At 30.2% G+C, this 16607-nt stretch overlaps 1 protein-coding gene across 6 annotated transcripts in view; it reads left to right on the top strand.

The window, feature by feature from the left end:
* The window catches only part of Liprin-gamma (liprin protein kazrin), a 77673-nt gene that overhangs the window by 41519 nt on the left and 19547 nt on the right, over nt 1–16607 (top strand). For 5 of the 6 annotated variants that reach the window (XM_074246641.1, XM_074246640.1, XM_074246644.1 and 2 more), the window contains exon 2: nt 9008–9120. In XM_074246641.1, coding sequence (XP_074102742.1) covers nt 9008–9120 — 113 coding nt within the window. Of the gene's footprint in view, nt 1–6761; nt 7051–9007; nt 9121–16607 lie in introns of all 6 variants that reach the window. The other variant, XM_074246646.1, reaches the window with a different exon arrangement.

Genomic DNA, 16607 nt, shown 5'->3' with positions numbered 1-16607 from the left:
CAAAAGAAAAATTGTTAATTAATTATCAATTTAATAATCACAACGAATTCCAATTAAACTGAAAAAGCTATGTAAATACAGAGATTAAAATAATTCAGGTAAATTATTTGTTTTATCGCAAATATTTAATGAAGATACCAAATTAAATGCGTAATTCATGTTTTAATGATGAAAATAATTTGGACTGTCGTTTGTACTTCACAAACTGAAATAACCTACCATTGCATGAAATGCGCGTATACATTTACATACATGCATGTATGCATACATGCATACATACATATGCTTGTATTACTTCCCGCAATTATTTCAATGGGTAAATGCCGAGACAAATCGCATCGTTTCGCTAGTTTTAACGATGGACGGAAGTAAGCGTACATGTAGTAGGATATACAAACGACGTTTCCTGTTCTCCCAAATAAATCACGAGTCCACTAGATATCGTTCAATCCCCGGAAGAATGATACCTTCCCCCACTCTCTCTTTCTCTTTCTACTTTTTATTATTATTTTTTATCCATCAGCCTTAATCCCATCGGAATTATAAAACTAAAAAATCCCGTTTCGCTTGCATTGACATTTAATGAGAATTTTATTTTTTATGCAGTAAAAAAGTTTCCGCGATAAATCTTCAGCTTAGTCTGCTTTTATTCCTATCGCTGAAGATTTATTAACTTTAATCACTTATACAACAAATGGGTTTGATGCACTAAACTAAAATCTAAAATCCAATGCATTCCAATGTAACTTGTTCAATCCCAGTCCTTCCTCTTCTCAATTTGCTCTACAAATTCCCCTCGCGTAACATCATTTCCACCAAAGTTCATACTGCCAACTTGCTTATTAATCATTTAATTAATCTGCTGGCTAATAAACTTTGATAAACTCAAGTTAAGGCAAGTAAACCTAAGAAGCTGTGGTGTATCGAAAACTCGAGTCCAACTAAACCGCTAAAAATCAATCATTAGATAATTTACAGCGGTCATTTCTGGTAGAATTACTCTTTAACTCTTTATCAAAGCTTCCATGAAGATATCTATAGTTTCTGACCCGAAAGTTTAAACATTTTCAGCAAAAGTATTAGTTTCAGTGGCTTCGAACTCTTCTATTCAGCAAACATTCATTAAAGAGCCTGAAGTGAGATAGCAAAAGGCTAACAGAGATGGTGATAAAATGATGAAGAGATGTTTCTAAAGTTTGAAATGGCTCGCGTCTGTCATTATGAATTTTTAAACTTGTTCCATTTCACCAGGTGTCATCCTTGTAATGTGGCTATTTCAGGGTTCAAATAAAAAGTTTTAAAGAGGTCATACCTAGCATTTCTATGGCTCTCCAGTTTACCGAGTAGAGCAATGTCTGGGTATTTATTCTTTTTTGAATGTAAATATACGCTTTACGATTTTTATCTGTCTCTTTATGTATGTGCATGTATTCCCTGGACTACAAATAGAGACTAGACTTATTGGCTTCTTGTATGTATATTTATGTTATTTATCTTTCATCTATACTAAAGGGATTTAAAAGTATTTTGATGAGTATTATTGGTTTAAATCACGATTATTACTTTCGAATAAATCTTTCTATCAGTGTATAATAACACATAATACACTTTTATTCCCAGTACTTTTAACCGTATACATAAATATACTGTACTGCTATAGACCAGATGTATAGATGTGGCCTAGAAACACAAATCTAAGCAAGATGTACGCTGTAAAGCTTGACCTAGTCAGTTTTGACATTTCCAATTGATAATCCATTCAGTTGTCAATATATTATTATAAAATTTACTGACTAGACGTTATTCGCTTGCATGAAAATTAAATGTTAACTATTTTATTATCGATTTATTATGGATGTATAACAGCAATAACATACGATGATAAATCATGAATCCGCGAACGATCTGCAGAAACTTTGATGCTCATGCTGGATGTAAAATGATGAAACCAAGCTTAAATCATGCATTTATATTCCCAGTCGGTTGGGCGCTAAACCATTAATTCAATCACAAAAGCCAAGATGAACATAAAACATAAATAATGATGAGCATATTATTAAGCGTGTGTTTATTTTTAATGCGTAAGCGTACTCAACGGACTAACTACAATCTACGGAAAAGTAATTTAATTTTAATTTAATACATATATTGTGAAAAATAATATTATAAGCAGACAAATGAAAAGTGGTGATGGGAAAGAAACAAAAAATATCGAACGGTCATGCAGAATGTGTTCAAAATTGATTTGCATAGTTGTTTCAACCTTTTTCCCACCTTCCGTCTGGCACTGCAATTAAGAGCCAATCTAACTCGTTTCCGGTTGGCTGGTAATGCTATACAGAAAGAGATGTGCATCAAAAATTGTCGAGACGGGCTGTTATAGTAGTAGACTATCACGGTGTACTCACCCACACAAAATAAACATTACCTGTATTGCTCAGATTCAGATACGCAATACTTTATTTTTGAACCGTTGATCGTCGGGTTACGTTCAATTAATAATCCAGTCCCGATTGTTTTATTATTGAACGGCTGGGAGTATTAAATGGGCGGTTATTGGTAATGAACGATAATTGCTTAACCAATTTTTTCGGTGGAATGAGAAGTTTAATAGTGGAAATCATTTACAACAAATTCACACGGTTGGTTTTATTTTATTAAACGTGAATTTGAGATAAATTTTATTGGTATGAAACATTGAACTATTGCATTATTCATTATTCTCTTTGAATTTTCTTTGTTCTGTTAGCATACAGTTTTAGATTTTTGTAATAAAATTACTGCAATTTAGGATTCAGTGAGAAGAAAAATTTACGGATTAAAATCAATACATTTTACTGAAAATCGAAACTTATAAAGAATTATTGTACCGCATTACAATTGACTAGCTCTCAAAAATCACTTTCATGAGTTAGAAAAATTGGTAAATTTCGAGCCTCATTTTTCATAAAAAGATCTCATACAACAACTTAAAAATTCTACACCACATTTGACGTTAAATCAAAAATATATATTTTAAGATTCAATATCTTGTACACCGTACATGCTCTTATTACTTGAAAAATAGGTGTCAAAAGCACAGTTCCGTGACGAAGTTCCTGTAGGGTCCAGTGGCAACGACCCCAACAGGGAGGGGCGAAATCCCCCTACTGAATAAAGACCATAATACGTGAATTGCTAGGTTTACTGTGTTAAAAATTACGTAAGAACTATTGATTTTTATGGAAACATTTTATGTTCCATTGTAATGCTTTACAACGAAATTTTATATCAGTTCTTTTTTACATAAAATAATATTAATTTGACTGATGTTATCTTCTTTAGACCACTATAAATCTCCACAATGTGAAGTTTGTTCCATTTAAAATGTATAATGACCATAATAACTATAATTTGATCTTAATATACAATAAAAAAAATTATCTTATGTATTAAACGAATTAATCGTTAGATATTTAATTATTAAATACATAATTGTTTAAGTAGCGTTTAAAAATGATATGAGTATGAGGTATAATTTAAAAAATAAATTATCTGGAGTGTGGTAACCGCGTTTAATTAAATTTATCCTCGGTGTAAGTCGAATATCAAGGCATGCAGTACATATTTCAAGTCGAAAAAGTAAAAAAATAAAAAGCATATTTGTCATGCAGTAAAGAGGGAATATTTTGAGTTGTTAAATGTGTCTTTTCATGGTAACGTATAACTGGGTCGTAAATATTCATAGAGATGCCCACTTTGGCCAACTCTTTTTGTCGTGTCTCAACTTTACACTGTGTCGAGCACTTCCGGCGTTTCTCGCGAGCTTTAGCCTCAACTTTTTTTCTTCTATTCTCTCTTTTTCTTCCCTTTATCCTACTATGCTATTTTCACCATCATCATCATCATCATCATCATCATTATCATCATTGCCACCACGACGACAACCACGAGCACGACCACCGTCTCCACCTACTCCTCCCACAGTTCACTGGGAATTCTTGAGTTGAACGTCGACATGCACCCGGAGGTAATTGGCTGCGCGTTCTCTCCACTCTTCTGTAGCATATCCAGCTTGTCGTCTGAGTAGAGGGTTTGCTCCAACGGCAGCCCAGCACTAGAACTACTAGCTCTATAGCAGGTTTCTCACCGCCTCTCACAGCCGGCGAATGCTTTAACTCAACTCAGCTACGTCTGGTTTGGTCTCTGCAACGCTGGGCGCCATCAGGGAAATAAATTTTCTCTTCTCTAACCTATTTCGGCTTTCAGCAGCCAACCGACGACAGGAAATTCCCCAGAGAATCGAATCCTCGGGTCGTTAGTGACTCACACAGAGATTACTATATACATACCGTGTACATTTTATGCTGATGTAGGAAGTTCATTGTAGGGTTAGGTGTGATGAATCATCTTCTGACTTGCTATGATATATACGCCACTGAGGATTTACAAAATTTAACATTGTGTTTTAAGTAATGATGGACGATATATTGAATAAAAGATCTCGAAAATTTAAGAACAATTTTTATAGGTTTAAAAAATTTATAAAAAAGTGGAAATAATAAATAATTCCATTTTTTTTTAAATTAAAAAAAAATTTACACTGATAATGTTCTTGATTAAAGTAACCTTTTTGTTCGGTTTGCTATTCAAATTTACTATTTTTTATTTGAAGCTATTCAGCTTCAGTCTCAATAAAATATTCTTGATCAAAGTTATCCAGCAATCTCTGGAATAAACAGATTTCCCGGTAGAATCGTCGAGCGAGGTGAAATTTGAGAATTTATCTTGCGAATATAATATTTTTTTAAAATTTTCGTATTATTCCGATTGAATGCCCAATAGTTTGAATTTCATATCCATACATATGTATCTAGGGGTTGCATATATTTCATACGAATGTCACGGCAGATTGGCTGTCCTATTATTTGAATAGCAAAGCCGCAATGAAAAATATTACGTGAGAAAGAGCTAGTTTTTGAATTCCATTCCAATAGGCTTTGATGTCAATTCAGCTTGGTCAGTTTATACAAATATTCATCCCAAATATTTATTTTATGAGCTCAAATTTCGAAGATATTTTTTTTACTTCTTCTGGTCCAATTGTTTCGAGCCTTCAAGTACTGTTGCAATTTTTTTATTCGATGAAAAAAATATTACCGCGTTGTATTTATTAATTTTTTTCTAATGGTTCAAAAGAGTGATAAAAATAAAGTTTTTAATTTTGAAATTATGATTCTATTAGCTGTAACTCAAGTTGAGGGCCACAATAGAAACAGTATCGCAAAGAGAGCATGACCTAGTTAACATTTTTTACTGCTTTATGAAGGAAGGTAATATAAGACAATTATACAGAGTATAAAAAAAAATAAAGTTAAGTTAAATAACAATGAAAGAATGCGATAATAAAGAACTGGAAAAGGTCTTTTGTCAAAAGAATACTCGATTCTGGATTCTCAAATAAAACAGTCAAGGGTATTTCATTTTGTGATTACCTTTACCAGAATAAGTTTCGCGTAATAACGCACTGAATTCAATTACATTCTCGGCATTTCCAGATACAAAACAAAATAAGTTTAATTCCCAAATAACTTTCGTTGTTAATATCAATAAAATTAAATTTAACTTTGACGCTAAAAATATCTGTCTACTTGATAGTTTTATTTCACTAAAAATAAAATTCAATGTCAGGAACGTAATAATATTTACATAGAATATTGGGGTATGGTCGCGCATTCTATTCCAAACGTGACAGGAAAATTGAAAAGACGCATGAATCCACTGGCTATAATACACAAAAAATGTAACAAACATTTTCACAGGATGTCACTCACACAATGATATTGCACTCTTGAGAAATCGATTCTGACAATAACATTCGTGTCACTTTTGCTCGTCTCTCTATCCAAAAAAAAAAAAAAAAAAAAAAAAAAATTCACTTCCCACATCATATTTAGATAACGTTTGATACATTGAAAAATATACTTTATATTTTCCAATACCTGCCAAAAACTAAAATCTACTGAATCAAACGACTGCTCAAGCTTTAACAGTTATTTCACTATTTTATCGAAAAGACTTTTATCGTTCATTTTTCATATGAATTCGTAGAAACGTCTATCGAAAATTCACTTTTTACAGCACCTTATATTACTTATACATATACAAATATCTATATAATACGCGTAGTACCATGTATGAACGCATAGTTGGCTAGACACACCGATGTGTTTCAGAATTTATATATAAATTGTAAATGCATACATTCATCTCTGTCAATACGAAACCCTTAACGTTTCTAAACGTCATGGCAGAGAAAATACAGAATATTGATAATATAACAACAATTTGGAAACTTGAAAGCTAGGGTGTTGTCTGACTTCGATGTCGGGACCACCATACCACATCATTTAGCACAATAAACTCTGAACGGTCTTCATGAACGATAGAGTTGATATTGCATACATATATATATTTAGCGCTAACCAAAAGGCAAAGCGAAATGCGGAATGTCACGAATTGAACTTGAGAGAATGTATATATGTAATTCATTTTCATTAAAATGTGTTTTGTATGCAGTCTGTATTACGTAGAATGCGATCAAGCGATGAAGAAACAGCGTTGCATATTATATATAAGTTCGATACCTATTTAAATGTTAAGTTTGTTGGAGTATAAAATTGAATAGTAAAACGAGATGGAATGAGTGGTATAAAGACAAGTCAGGTACAGAAATTGTATTGAAGACAAGCATTTATGGTGAGATTAAACGTACATTGCAGATGGTCTCATCGATTGTCCAGGGATTAGGTGTTTAGTGAAACTACTCGTTCTTTCCTCTGATTCTATTTGAAAAGAGAAAAGAAGAGAAGAGAAGGATAAACGGAAATTAAAATAAAAAAATAAATCCGGAGAAGATAAAAAAGTTAAATATATCTTTACTTAAACATAAATTCACATTATTTATAACTATTACAATGAGCGCTGTCGTTGATAATGCCGTGAAAACTACCCAACCGCAAGGAGTTTTTTCTCGAGCTTTTGCTAAGCGAGCTCAGCCCTACGAGGAAGGTGAGTCTCTTCATTTAAAATCTCTTGATTCAACAATGAATAATTTTTGGTTTTGCAAACTTAATCTAAACTAGAAATTCGCTTTAATTTTTAATTTAAAGAAGAAAAATTAATTATTTAAGCTTTGAAAGCTGCTCTTGTTCATGAATATGCAATTAATAATTCCATTAAAAAGTTGTTTCTGAAAAGGAAAGTTAATTTGCATCAAGACTCTGTTCTATTGTTTGCTATCGATTATTTTATAGAACTAAAAAATTCATTACAATGTCAATAAATTTGTTAACGATATTAATTTATTAAAGTATAATTTACATTTTAATTAAAACATCCATCTGCTTGATCATTAAAATAGCTAGGGTGGAAAAGTACATGTATTTAATTTAATAACGATATTTTATAAAGGTAAAAATAACACTGGGTAACGCTGTACAGATCTCTAAAATAGTCTAACCAGGTATTAAATTTTCTTCCGCTTAAATATATTATAATTTATAACATTTATTCATAAATCAATATTCCCAGTAGCAGCAAGAAGTGAAAAAAACTTCGGTACTTTTATTTTATTATTATCATTATTTTTCTTATTTTTCTTCGAAAAACTTTAAAGCTACAACTTTTAAAGTTAGCTTTTTATTTACATATTACATTAAAACACAGCGCGTTGGACGACCGCGGTAGCGATAGTGTGTTAAACAATATCACAGCGCGTACATTTATTCCATCCCCTTTTACTTATTATGAAAAAAAATAAAAAAAGACCTTAACCAAGTATATTTCTCGGTTCTTCCGTAATATTACAGATGTTTATGCCTCACCACCTTAATATATAACACCTCATCCCTTCTTTATTCCCCGAAGGTCTAGTTGGATAGCAAAATCATCTTTATCTCCATCTACCCACAGTCCTACATAGATACATACACAATATACATAAACCTTACACCTTCTTAGCATTATCCTACCTTATCAATATTTGCCTTCACCTTTTCCCATTCCATTTTCTTTCCTTGATATTATAAACATCTAAAGTTGATTAATACTTTACCTAATTATCATTTTTTTGAATAAAAAAAATTTTAATGCCTTAGTAAAATTTCAATTCGATCTCCATTCATTTATATTATGAAAAAAATATGTGAAATATATAATTTGCATAAAAAATTATAACTAATTAAATTTTTAAAGAATTTAATATCCAAAAAAAATCCAGTAAATTTTCCTCAGTAATTAGTGAATATGTCTTCATTTATGTATTTATTAATATTTAGTTTAATTATAAATTTTTTAAAAATATTTTTTAAGCTATAAATATTTCTATACACATTTTTTATCGAGATAGTGAACGGAAAAAGTAGTAGATTAAAAGAACAAATGGATTGACAGGACCAATTCTTGTTGATGATGCTTTATCAAAAGTATAAATATATATATAGCCCTTTCGGCATCTCGGAAACGCCTGGAAAATCCAATTATCGTTAGAGATGGTATGCTATAACCCTTACCCACGTTTGAAGAGCACAGAGAAGATAATACGAATTGAACGTGCTCGGACAGCCATGCTTGTAAGGAAGTTTCGCTTCCCTTAAAGATCCCTTAACTCGACCGGAAGGGTTATTCAGCGTCAAAGCGACCGCTTTTATGGAGTATAATTGCTGGATAGTTGATGGATAGAATGCAGAAAAAGGAAGCTCTAGGAAATAGAGAATGAATGAGAATACGAATGTCAACAAGCTAGTTAACTTTTCATCAATTCAATCAGCTTTGTGGTCCTGTATTTTAATAACTGGTGATAGGGTGGAGTAATTTGCAAAACTTTTATCTCTAAGAATTAATTACGGTGATTGTTATTACGCTTTTTGTTAATGGTTACAAAAGTTTAATTAACCAGAGAGCAAAGCCAATTATTAATATTTATCGAAAGCTTTTGTAGGTTGCTTATTGATTTTGTGTTTTTCAGTCATCAAGAGTCTGAACCTATTGAGCAAAGAGGGCGAAGGACTTGCCAGTGAAGATGGAGCTTCAACGCACCCCACCTTGGCCTTGATGAGGCGCATCCTTTCTGATGCCCAGGTAATTTATTTTCTTGATTGAGTTATTTTGTTAGGTTGATTGCATTAGTTTGAAGGACTACTTTATAATGCTGAGTAAAAAATATCTTGACCTTTAGAAATTTAACTCTCAAGTTTTGCGTTCGCTTTGAATTTTTTAACTGATTTAAGTTCTCGTAAATTTAACATAATAACATTAAGTTAATCATAGCGAAGTTATGAATTTTATTGAATCAATTAAAAAAATTTTAATTATAAAATTACAATTTATTGTTTATCATTTTTAACTAGATTATAAAATTTGAAAATGGAAATTTTTTAACTTTATTTTTTAGATTGATGTTAACATTTTCAAGAAAAATGTATTGAGGTTACGATTTAAACTTGAAAGAGACTTAGAATGCTCGGTTGAGAGAAAGTGTAATGAAAATTAAAAATGAAGTAGCTTTTCAACAGAGATATTTTCTTGTGTTTTAAAAGATTAAGTCTAGGCAGTAGAGTAGACAAAAGCTCAAGTTTTTTTTTTTTTTTATAACTCTTGCTCTAATTATTTTAAAAATTTATTGTTGCTTTGTATTATGATCGCGTTGATGAGCATGACCTTTCATGTTCATTTTTGTTATTAATAATATTTATTGCATTTTTTAAAAATAACAACTACCACCAAAAGTGGACAAAGAGCCATCAAAATAAATTTAATGGTAAATGTAAATTTGTTTTGCTCAGTTATTTTTTTATAAATGAGTACAGAATTAATGCTGTAATTACTGTTATGCAAAAAAATTTTAACCGACTCGTATTATTAATTTAAAAGTTACATGGTTTTAGTGGTGAAATAAAAATTATTATTTCACAGCTTAAACTTTATAAATTTTTTTTATTTTTACTCTTTCAAAAACAACTTTTATATTCATTAAATAACGCACACAGAACATGAAATCTTTTCTATCAGCACTTTAACGCGGAATTTAAAGTGTAAATTTTTTTTCCCTCGTGACATTATAAAATGAAAAACAAAATATATGGTGTGAAGGGAGTGCCTGCTAGTACGTGCATAGAGTTAACTGTGGAATATGTATGGTATATAGTGATGTAGTAAGTAAAAGAGGAAGATGTGTTATACATTATGAAGGGCTGAAAATGGTGCGTGAGCAGGCATACAGATCATCCTTAATACATCTGTAGTAACTTCTATTATATTATATCATATTATATATATGTATATTTATTTTGGATGCGCGTTACTCAAACTTATGGTAAACACTGACTTGATGTATTACAAACTTTTACTACCCTATGTATTCATGTACGTGTTGCGTACATATGGGAAAAGTATGTACATCTATCATGATTTTGTTCTTTAGAAGTCGATTTCTGACACTGATAGAAATGTAATAGAAAAAGTAGATAAATTTATGTGTAAACAAAATAAGTTTTATTTGCAAATGATATCAACAAATGATAAATAATACACAGAAAGAAAGAATATAAAAGCTTGAGTCAAGCGTAAATTTTCTTAAATCAAGAAAATCTTAAGGAAGATTGAAAATTTCTTGAATGAAGTTAAAATTTCTTGAACGAAGTTAAATTTTTTTAAGCCAAGAAAATTTTTTCTTGCTCCAAAATAACTTCGGTCTTCCTTACAATTTTCTTGGTTCAAAAAAATTTTTTTTTCTGTTTAGAAAGAAAAAGATTGTAAATTGATTATTAAATTTGAATTGAGGAAATATTTACTAGCATTGTTGAAAATTTGTTTTATCAAGATTTCTTTTGTAAAATCAAAATATGAAGATATGATCGATATCCAACGATTAATTTTAAAATAAATTTTTAATTAAAAATTTTTTAAATAAACTATAAATAGTTCAGTAAATTATTAAAAATAAAAAAAAAATTCAATCAATTAACGTAATATCTTCAATCTATAATTGAGCAATTATGCTATTGTTCATTATATGATATGAATCTTTCATTATATTAAGTGCATTACTAAATCAATAAATTCAATATACTTCAAAGAAAATTAGCGATAAAGTATTTAAATACCCGCATATATTTTTCTATCAATTTTTAATGAAGCTTTCAACATTTAAAGCTTATTAAATAAACAGATATGTCTTGTTTTTAAAAGTACCAATTTATAAATTGTCTTAATAGTCATCAGATAGTTATGAAAATTGTTTTAATACAGGTACCGTTAAAATACAAATGAAAATAAAAAATGGTAATCGCAAGTTGATTTATAAAAAAAAAAAATTCGTCGAGTAACTTGAGCTTTTGTTTGAATGTTTAAAGGATTTAAAAGCCATACTTATTCTCATTAACTGGTAGTACGTATAAAGTTTCTTCGCTCATGCATGTGTACATTTTCATATAAAGTCAAGAGAAAAGAAAGACAGTATAACTAGCGAACTTTGCAGTAAACTATATAGATGATGATGTTTGTAGAGGAAAACTAAGTGGCTCCTGCAGCTTCACCACCTGCGGCAACCCCTCGAGCCTCTGACATAAGGCACGTGCGTTGAATATTGTGTCCCAGAGACAAAAGCCGCAAACATGCTAGTCCTACCCTTTTTCAAACTTCTCATTACACTTCATTGCACTCAACATTATTATTTTTAATATTTTCAATTGCTTCCTATCCCTTGTCCTCAATCCTCAATTTTCTATCTCAAATTTATAAAATATCAAGTATATGAAAGTACAATATTAAGTTAGAAAATATCATCAAGATGTTAAAAATTCAATCAACTTTTTTTTTTATTTTAATTTTCTTCAACATAAACAGATCTAAATAGTAAAAGGTACACAGAAAAAAAAATTTCTTGAACCAAGAAAATTGTAAGAAAGACCGAAGTTATTTTGGAGCAAGAAGAAACTTTCTTGATTTAAAAAAATTTAACTTCGTTCAAGAAATTTTCAATCTTCCTTAAAATTTTCTTGATTTAAGATAATTTACGCTTGACTCAAGACTTTCTTTCTTTCTGTGTAGTTTTATATCAAATTTTTTTAGTTTTTTCAAAGTAAAGTTCGATTTTTGCACAAAAAAAATCTACTTTTATAATATGATAAATAATAAACAGCTATGTCAATGTAAAAAATTTAAAATGCCACACTGAAAAAAATTTAACTTCAATCAAGAGTAAAATTCTTGAACCAACAAAATAATTTTGAAAAAGAATCAAGTAAAATTTACTTAAGCCAAGAAAAATTTTTTAGTTTAAGAATTTTTTAACTCAAACCAAAAAGATGAAATTTGAACACATTTGTACCAGATATAAAATAATAAATAAGATATTAGATAGCATTTTAACATCATATGATAGCAAAGTGAAAAGAAATTCGTGAGATTGGTCTCTCGAAAAGGCTTAACATGAACAATTTACGAATGAAACTCTGACCTAATTCATCCTTCTACGTCCTAAGGGACCATTATAACACTGCTACTGTTGCTTTCTCTCAATTTCCTGACTTGGCACTTAATCCAGCTTATTCCTCTGTCTTTATAAGAGTCCACATAAATATATTTATATTAATGTTTTAAGCACACATCCTGAATCCTTGGACAAACATAATTCATAAATTCTTTTATAATAAATAATAAAACAAATTGTCTATTCATGCTCTCTCAAAAAAGGTTTAAGCTTTTGTACCTCCTAAAAAACCTTTTTTATTGTATTAAATATTCCTCAGCTTACTTATCATTACATTATTCATAAGTTGCTAGTATCATAATGGAATATTAAAAACATTGACGGAGGATTAAGTCGTCGAAGTTGAAAATGAATCAATCGGAGCTTTCAACAAAAGCGCTTTTTAAAAATTTATATTGTTAATAAAAGATTCAACGAATGTGCGCGTTTTAAACTGAAATATTACCACTTTTTTTTTTAGTATAAATCAAAAGAATTATAGAACATTAATCTGTTAAGAACTAAAACGTAAAACGTCGAGGATTTTGCTTCCGGTGAATAGAAAAAATATCATTTATTGCTATAAGATTTAAATGTGACGGTCCATTTTTTTATATATACTTTTTCTAATCTTATTCTTTATAAATAATATCAATTGATAAAAATAATGAACAATAACTTGATCAACAACGTATATTAAATTTGTTCATAAGAATTCGAATAAACGCGTGTTAATTAAAAAAAAAAAAAAATTTTTTTCTTAACTAAAGAATTCATTTAAAAATAATTATAATAAAATTGTAGGAATAATAACAAAAAAGGCTGACGAATTTCGTGAAAAGATAGATGTAAGATAATGAAAATTTTTTTAAAAAGATACATAACACTTATTATATTTATAATTTTTCTCATGCTCTGAATAAATCCAGCAATAATTAAAAATTCATCTCATTAAAAATACGTTTTCGCGTTGAAAAAATTTCTACCTTGTAAACTGTAAACAAAAAAGGACGATGGAAGCGTAAGCGTACATTCGTTACGTATAAAGAAGAATAAAGAGGCACTAAAACGAATTTAAACCAAATATTCTCAGCGTTCATTAGCGTAAGCCCGATCCGAGCAACTGTAACCAGCACCCATACATTTCAATTCGTGCATTGCATTCGTACTCTCGTCTCGGGTCAATCCCTATTGTGGTCAGTAACATATATAGATGGAGAAGCCGTAATACATATACATACACACATACATATACATGGGCAAGTACAGAGACCTATTTACAGTAGATATGCTCTATATGCGCCTTGCTCCACCACTAATGGATTAACCAACCCCCTAACTCAAATTTCCTTCTCTATCTCCGTCTCTATCTCTGTGTATCTCTCTCAGTGCAACCCAATACTAAAGCCCTCTCTATCATCTAACACCCTTTAACCCACCAATATCCTGCTCCTACCCTCACCTACTCAGCTCCCTGGTGTATTTCCACAGCAATTTCATGCAGTACCAGTCGCCGAACATTTCAGCAACCAAACGAGGATCGCGTGTTAACTCACGCGGTTTTCGCGTTCGAACACGAGATACCCCATCATCAAAATCAGCATTATCAAATCTTTCCCCATGGATGTTTATTTTAAAATGGTTCAGACACGATTTTGCATGCGAGCACTCAACTGTAAGCCGATTAGTATTTTTTTTTAATTTTAATATTACAAAATATTGCGGCTATCCATCCAAGCCACTACAATGCATCATTGAACCAATTCTACCAGTCAAATTGGGGATTTTAAATCCAACAATCCTAAGTCATAGGAAGCTTAATTACTCTGGAAACAGATCAAAAGTTTATTAATTAATAGTCGAGTCGTTGGTTGGAATATAAATTTAAATATTACACTCAACTCTGCCAAATTTTTTATTTTTTATTTTGAGGATATTTTGCCCATATTTCATCGACTGGATTAAAAAAAAAAAAAAAAAAAAATAGTTTGCCAGATAAAGTACTCACACTTGACCTCTCAATTTTTTATTTTTATTCAAGCGATCGTACTTGAATTTACTAGGGCAAGGATCATAATTTTAACCACAATGATGAAGAAAATATAATTGATAAGAATTATGCAAAGTCGAACGAGCTCTTACCGGTATCTGTTGGAAAATTATAGTTTAGAAAAAAATCGAGAGACTTAATCTATAAAAAAGATACTATTTAAAATTTGACGAATATTTAAATTATGAATTTTTTTATAAATTTAATAAATTTTTCAATAGATACTTTTATTGTAGTCATTATTTTTGAAGCCATATTAAAATTGTACATGGACTGAAAAATATGTAAAACAATTTTTTTTTTATACCAATTCAGAAATTTGTTCAACCAATTAATTAACAACTAACAAACAAAAAAATTACTTTAAATTACTGTTAATAAAAAAATATTTCAAAAATCAATGGAGCGGCGATAGGTTTCCCGGCAGAGTTATACCAGGCAGCAAAAAAAGTGTAATTGCCTCTTGACTCCTGCCGCTTAGATTTGTAGGTAGTTAGGGTAAATGAAAAATCATTCGATAAATCCACCAGAGCAATTTTAATTGCCTCCAATTAAAAAAAAAAAAATAAAAAAAAAACATGCATATATATATATCTGATACACTAGCGCTATTTTATTTTTTTTTTTAATATACCAAAAATCTAAACTGGTGGATAGGAGTTGAGCAAAATATTTTAATATTCAGCGACCTACATTTCGCAATGACGAAATGAAAAAAGTTAGACAACCGGAAAGATGTGGAGGCTGTGACAAATGTTAAGCGATCTGCAAAACTCGGTCATACGTTGCACTTTTCACTTTTCGTTCGCAATGTTCATATATATACATTTATGTATGTATATAGATATAAGTCCTAATGTAAACGAGAATATCAGGAAACTGGCTCCATCATATCTATTTTGATAGTGTCCCAACATACACATGTCGCTAGCGTCATCCTCGTGCCGTATAATGGTTCTTAATTCGATGACTCTCGTCTTGTTCTTGTCTCTAAAACGAGAGATGAGAGACAAGACAAACCTAACCGCGGTTAGGTCGCGATCGAGGTTGCGAGAGACGATCGTGTGTTACCACGATACTGTACATAATATAACACTCGCGGGTACTCGAGTGTAATTTTCACCGTTCAGCTTAACTAAGATCATTGACACTTTACCGCTCAGACGTGGATGTTTCTTTGTTAATAAAAAAAAAAAAAAAAATTACAAATTACAAATTACAAAGGTAAATAAATTGCCGTTATAAGAATGCAAGTGTTGTAATTACAGTAATAATAGTCAATAATACAATGCGCGGAGTTTTATAGTTTCTTTCATCGATTAAGATTTATATAGAGACTTTTTTACTTGTACCGGCAAAAGAGTTATTCCGAGGGTTTATTGCAATGATTCGCTACCACGCCTCGTGATCCACGTGCTTGCGCGAGTTACCACAATCATCATTACTATTACCATCATCATCCGACCGAGGGGTCTATTAAAATCTGCAAAACGAGTCTTGTATATATTACTAAGTGCAGTGTATTTTATTTTTCCCAGTACACGGTGTTGAATCATGAGTATTATCGGTGGACGGTGACATATAATCATCGATCTAAATAAAGATCTTTGAAAAAATTTGTACATTATATTACCAACATTTTTTGATAAAGAATTTTAAAAAAAGCTTTAAAGCAATTGATAAATTTTTTTAACAAAATTTTTAATGATAAAAAATTTATGAATTTAATTTAATGTTTAAAATTGTAGATTTTTTATAACATAGTCATAGATTGTAATGATATAAATGATTTAAAATGTATGATGATGAGAATTAAGTAGTTAGTATTTTTTTTAATTATTTGAATAAAGATCTTTATCAAATAAACATGAAATATTCATGATAATTATAGGGTATAAAAAAATAGGTTAATATTTAAAAAAAATTTTAATTAAATCAAGACGAAAAATTCTTGAAGTCAAATTTACTTAAACCAAAAAAAATTTATTAGTTTAAGAATTTTTCTACTCAAATCAAGAAGATGAAGTTCTTCAAAATTGTCTACTT

Source organism: Cotesia typhae, unplaced genomic scaffold (genome assembly GCF_013202065.1).
Source record: "Cotesia typhae breed Kobodo isofemale line unplaced genomic scaffold, CoteBio_Ctyphae contig_48, whole genome shotgun sequence".
Classification (NCBI taxonomy): Eukaryota; Metazoa; Arthropoda; class Insecta; order Hymenoptera; family Braconidae; genus Cotesia; species Cotesia typhae.
Note: the sequence above shows the minus strand (reverse complement) of the source record. Positions and strands in the feature narration are given on the sequence as shown.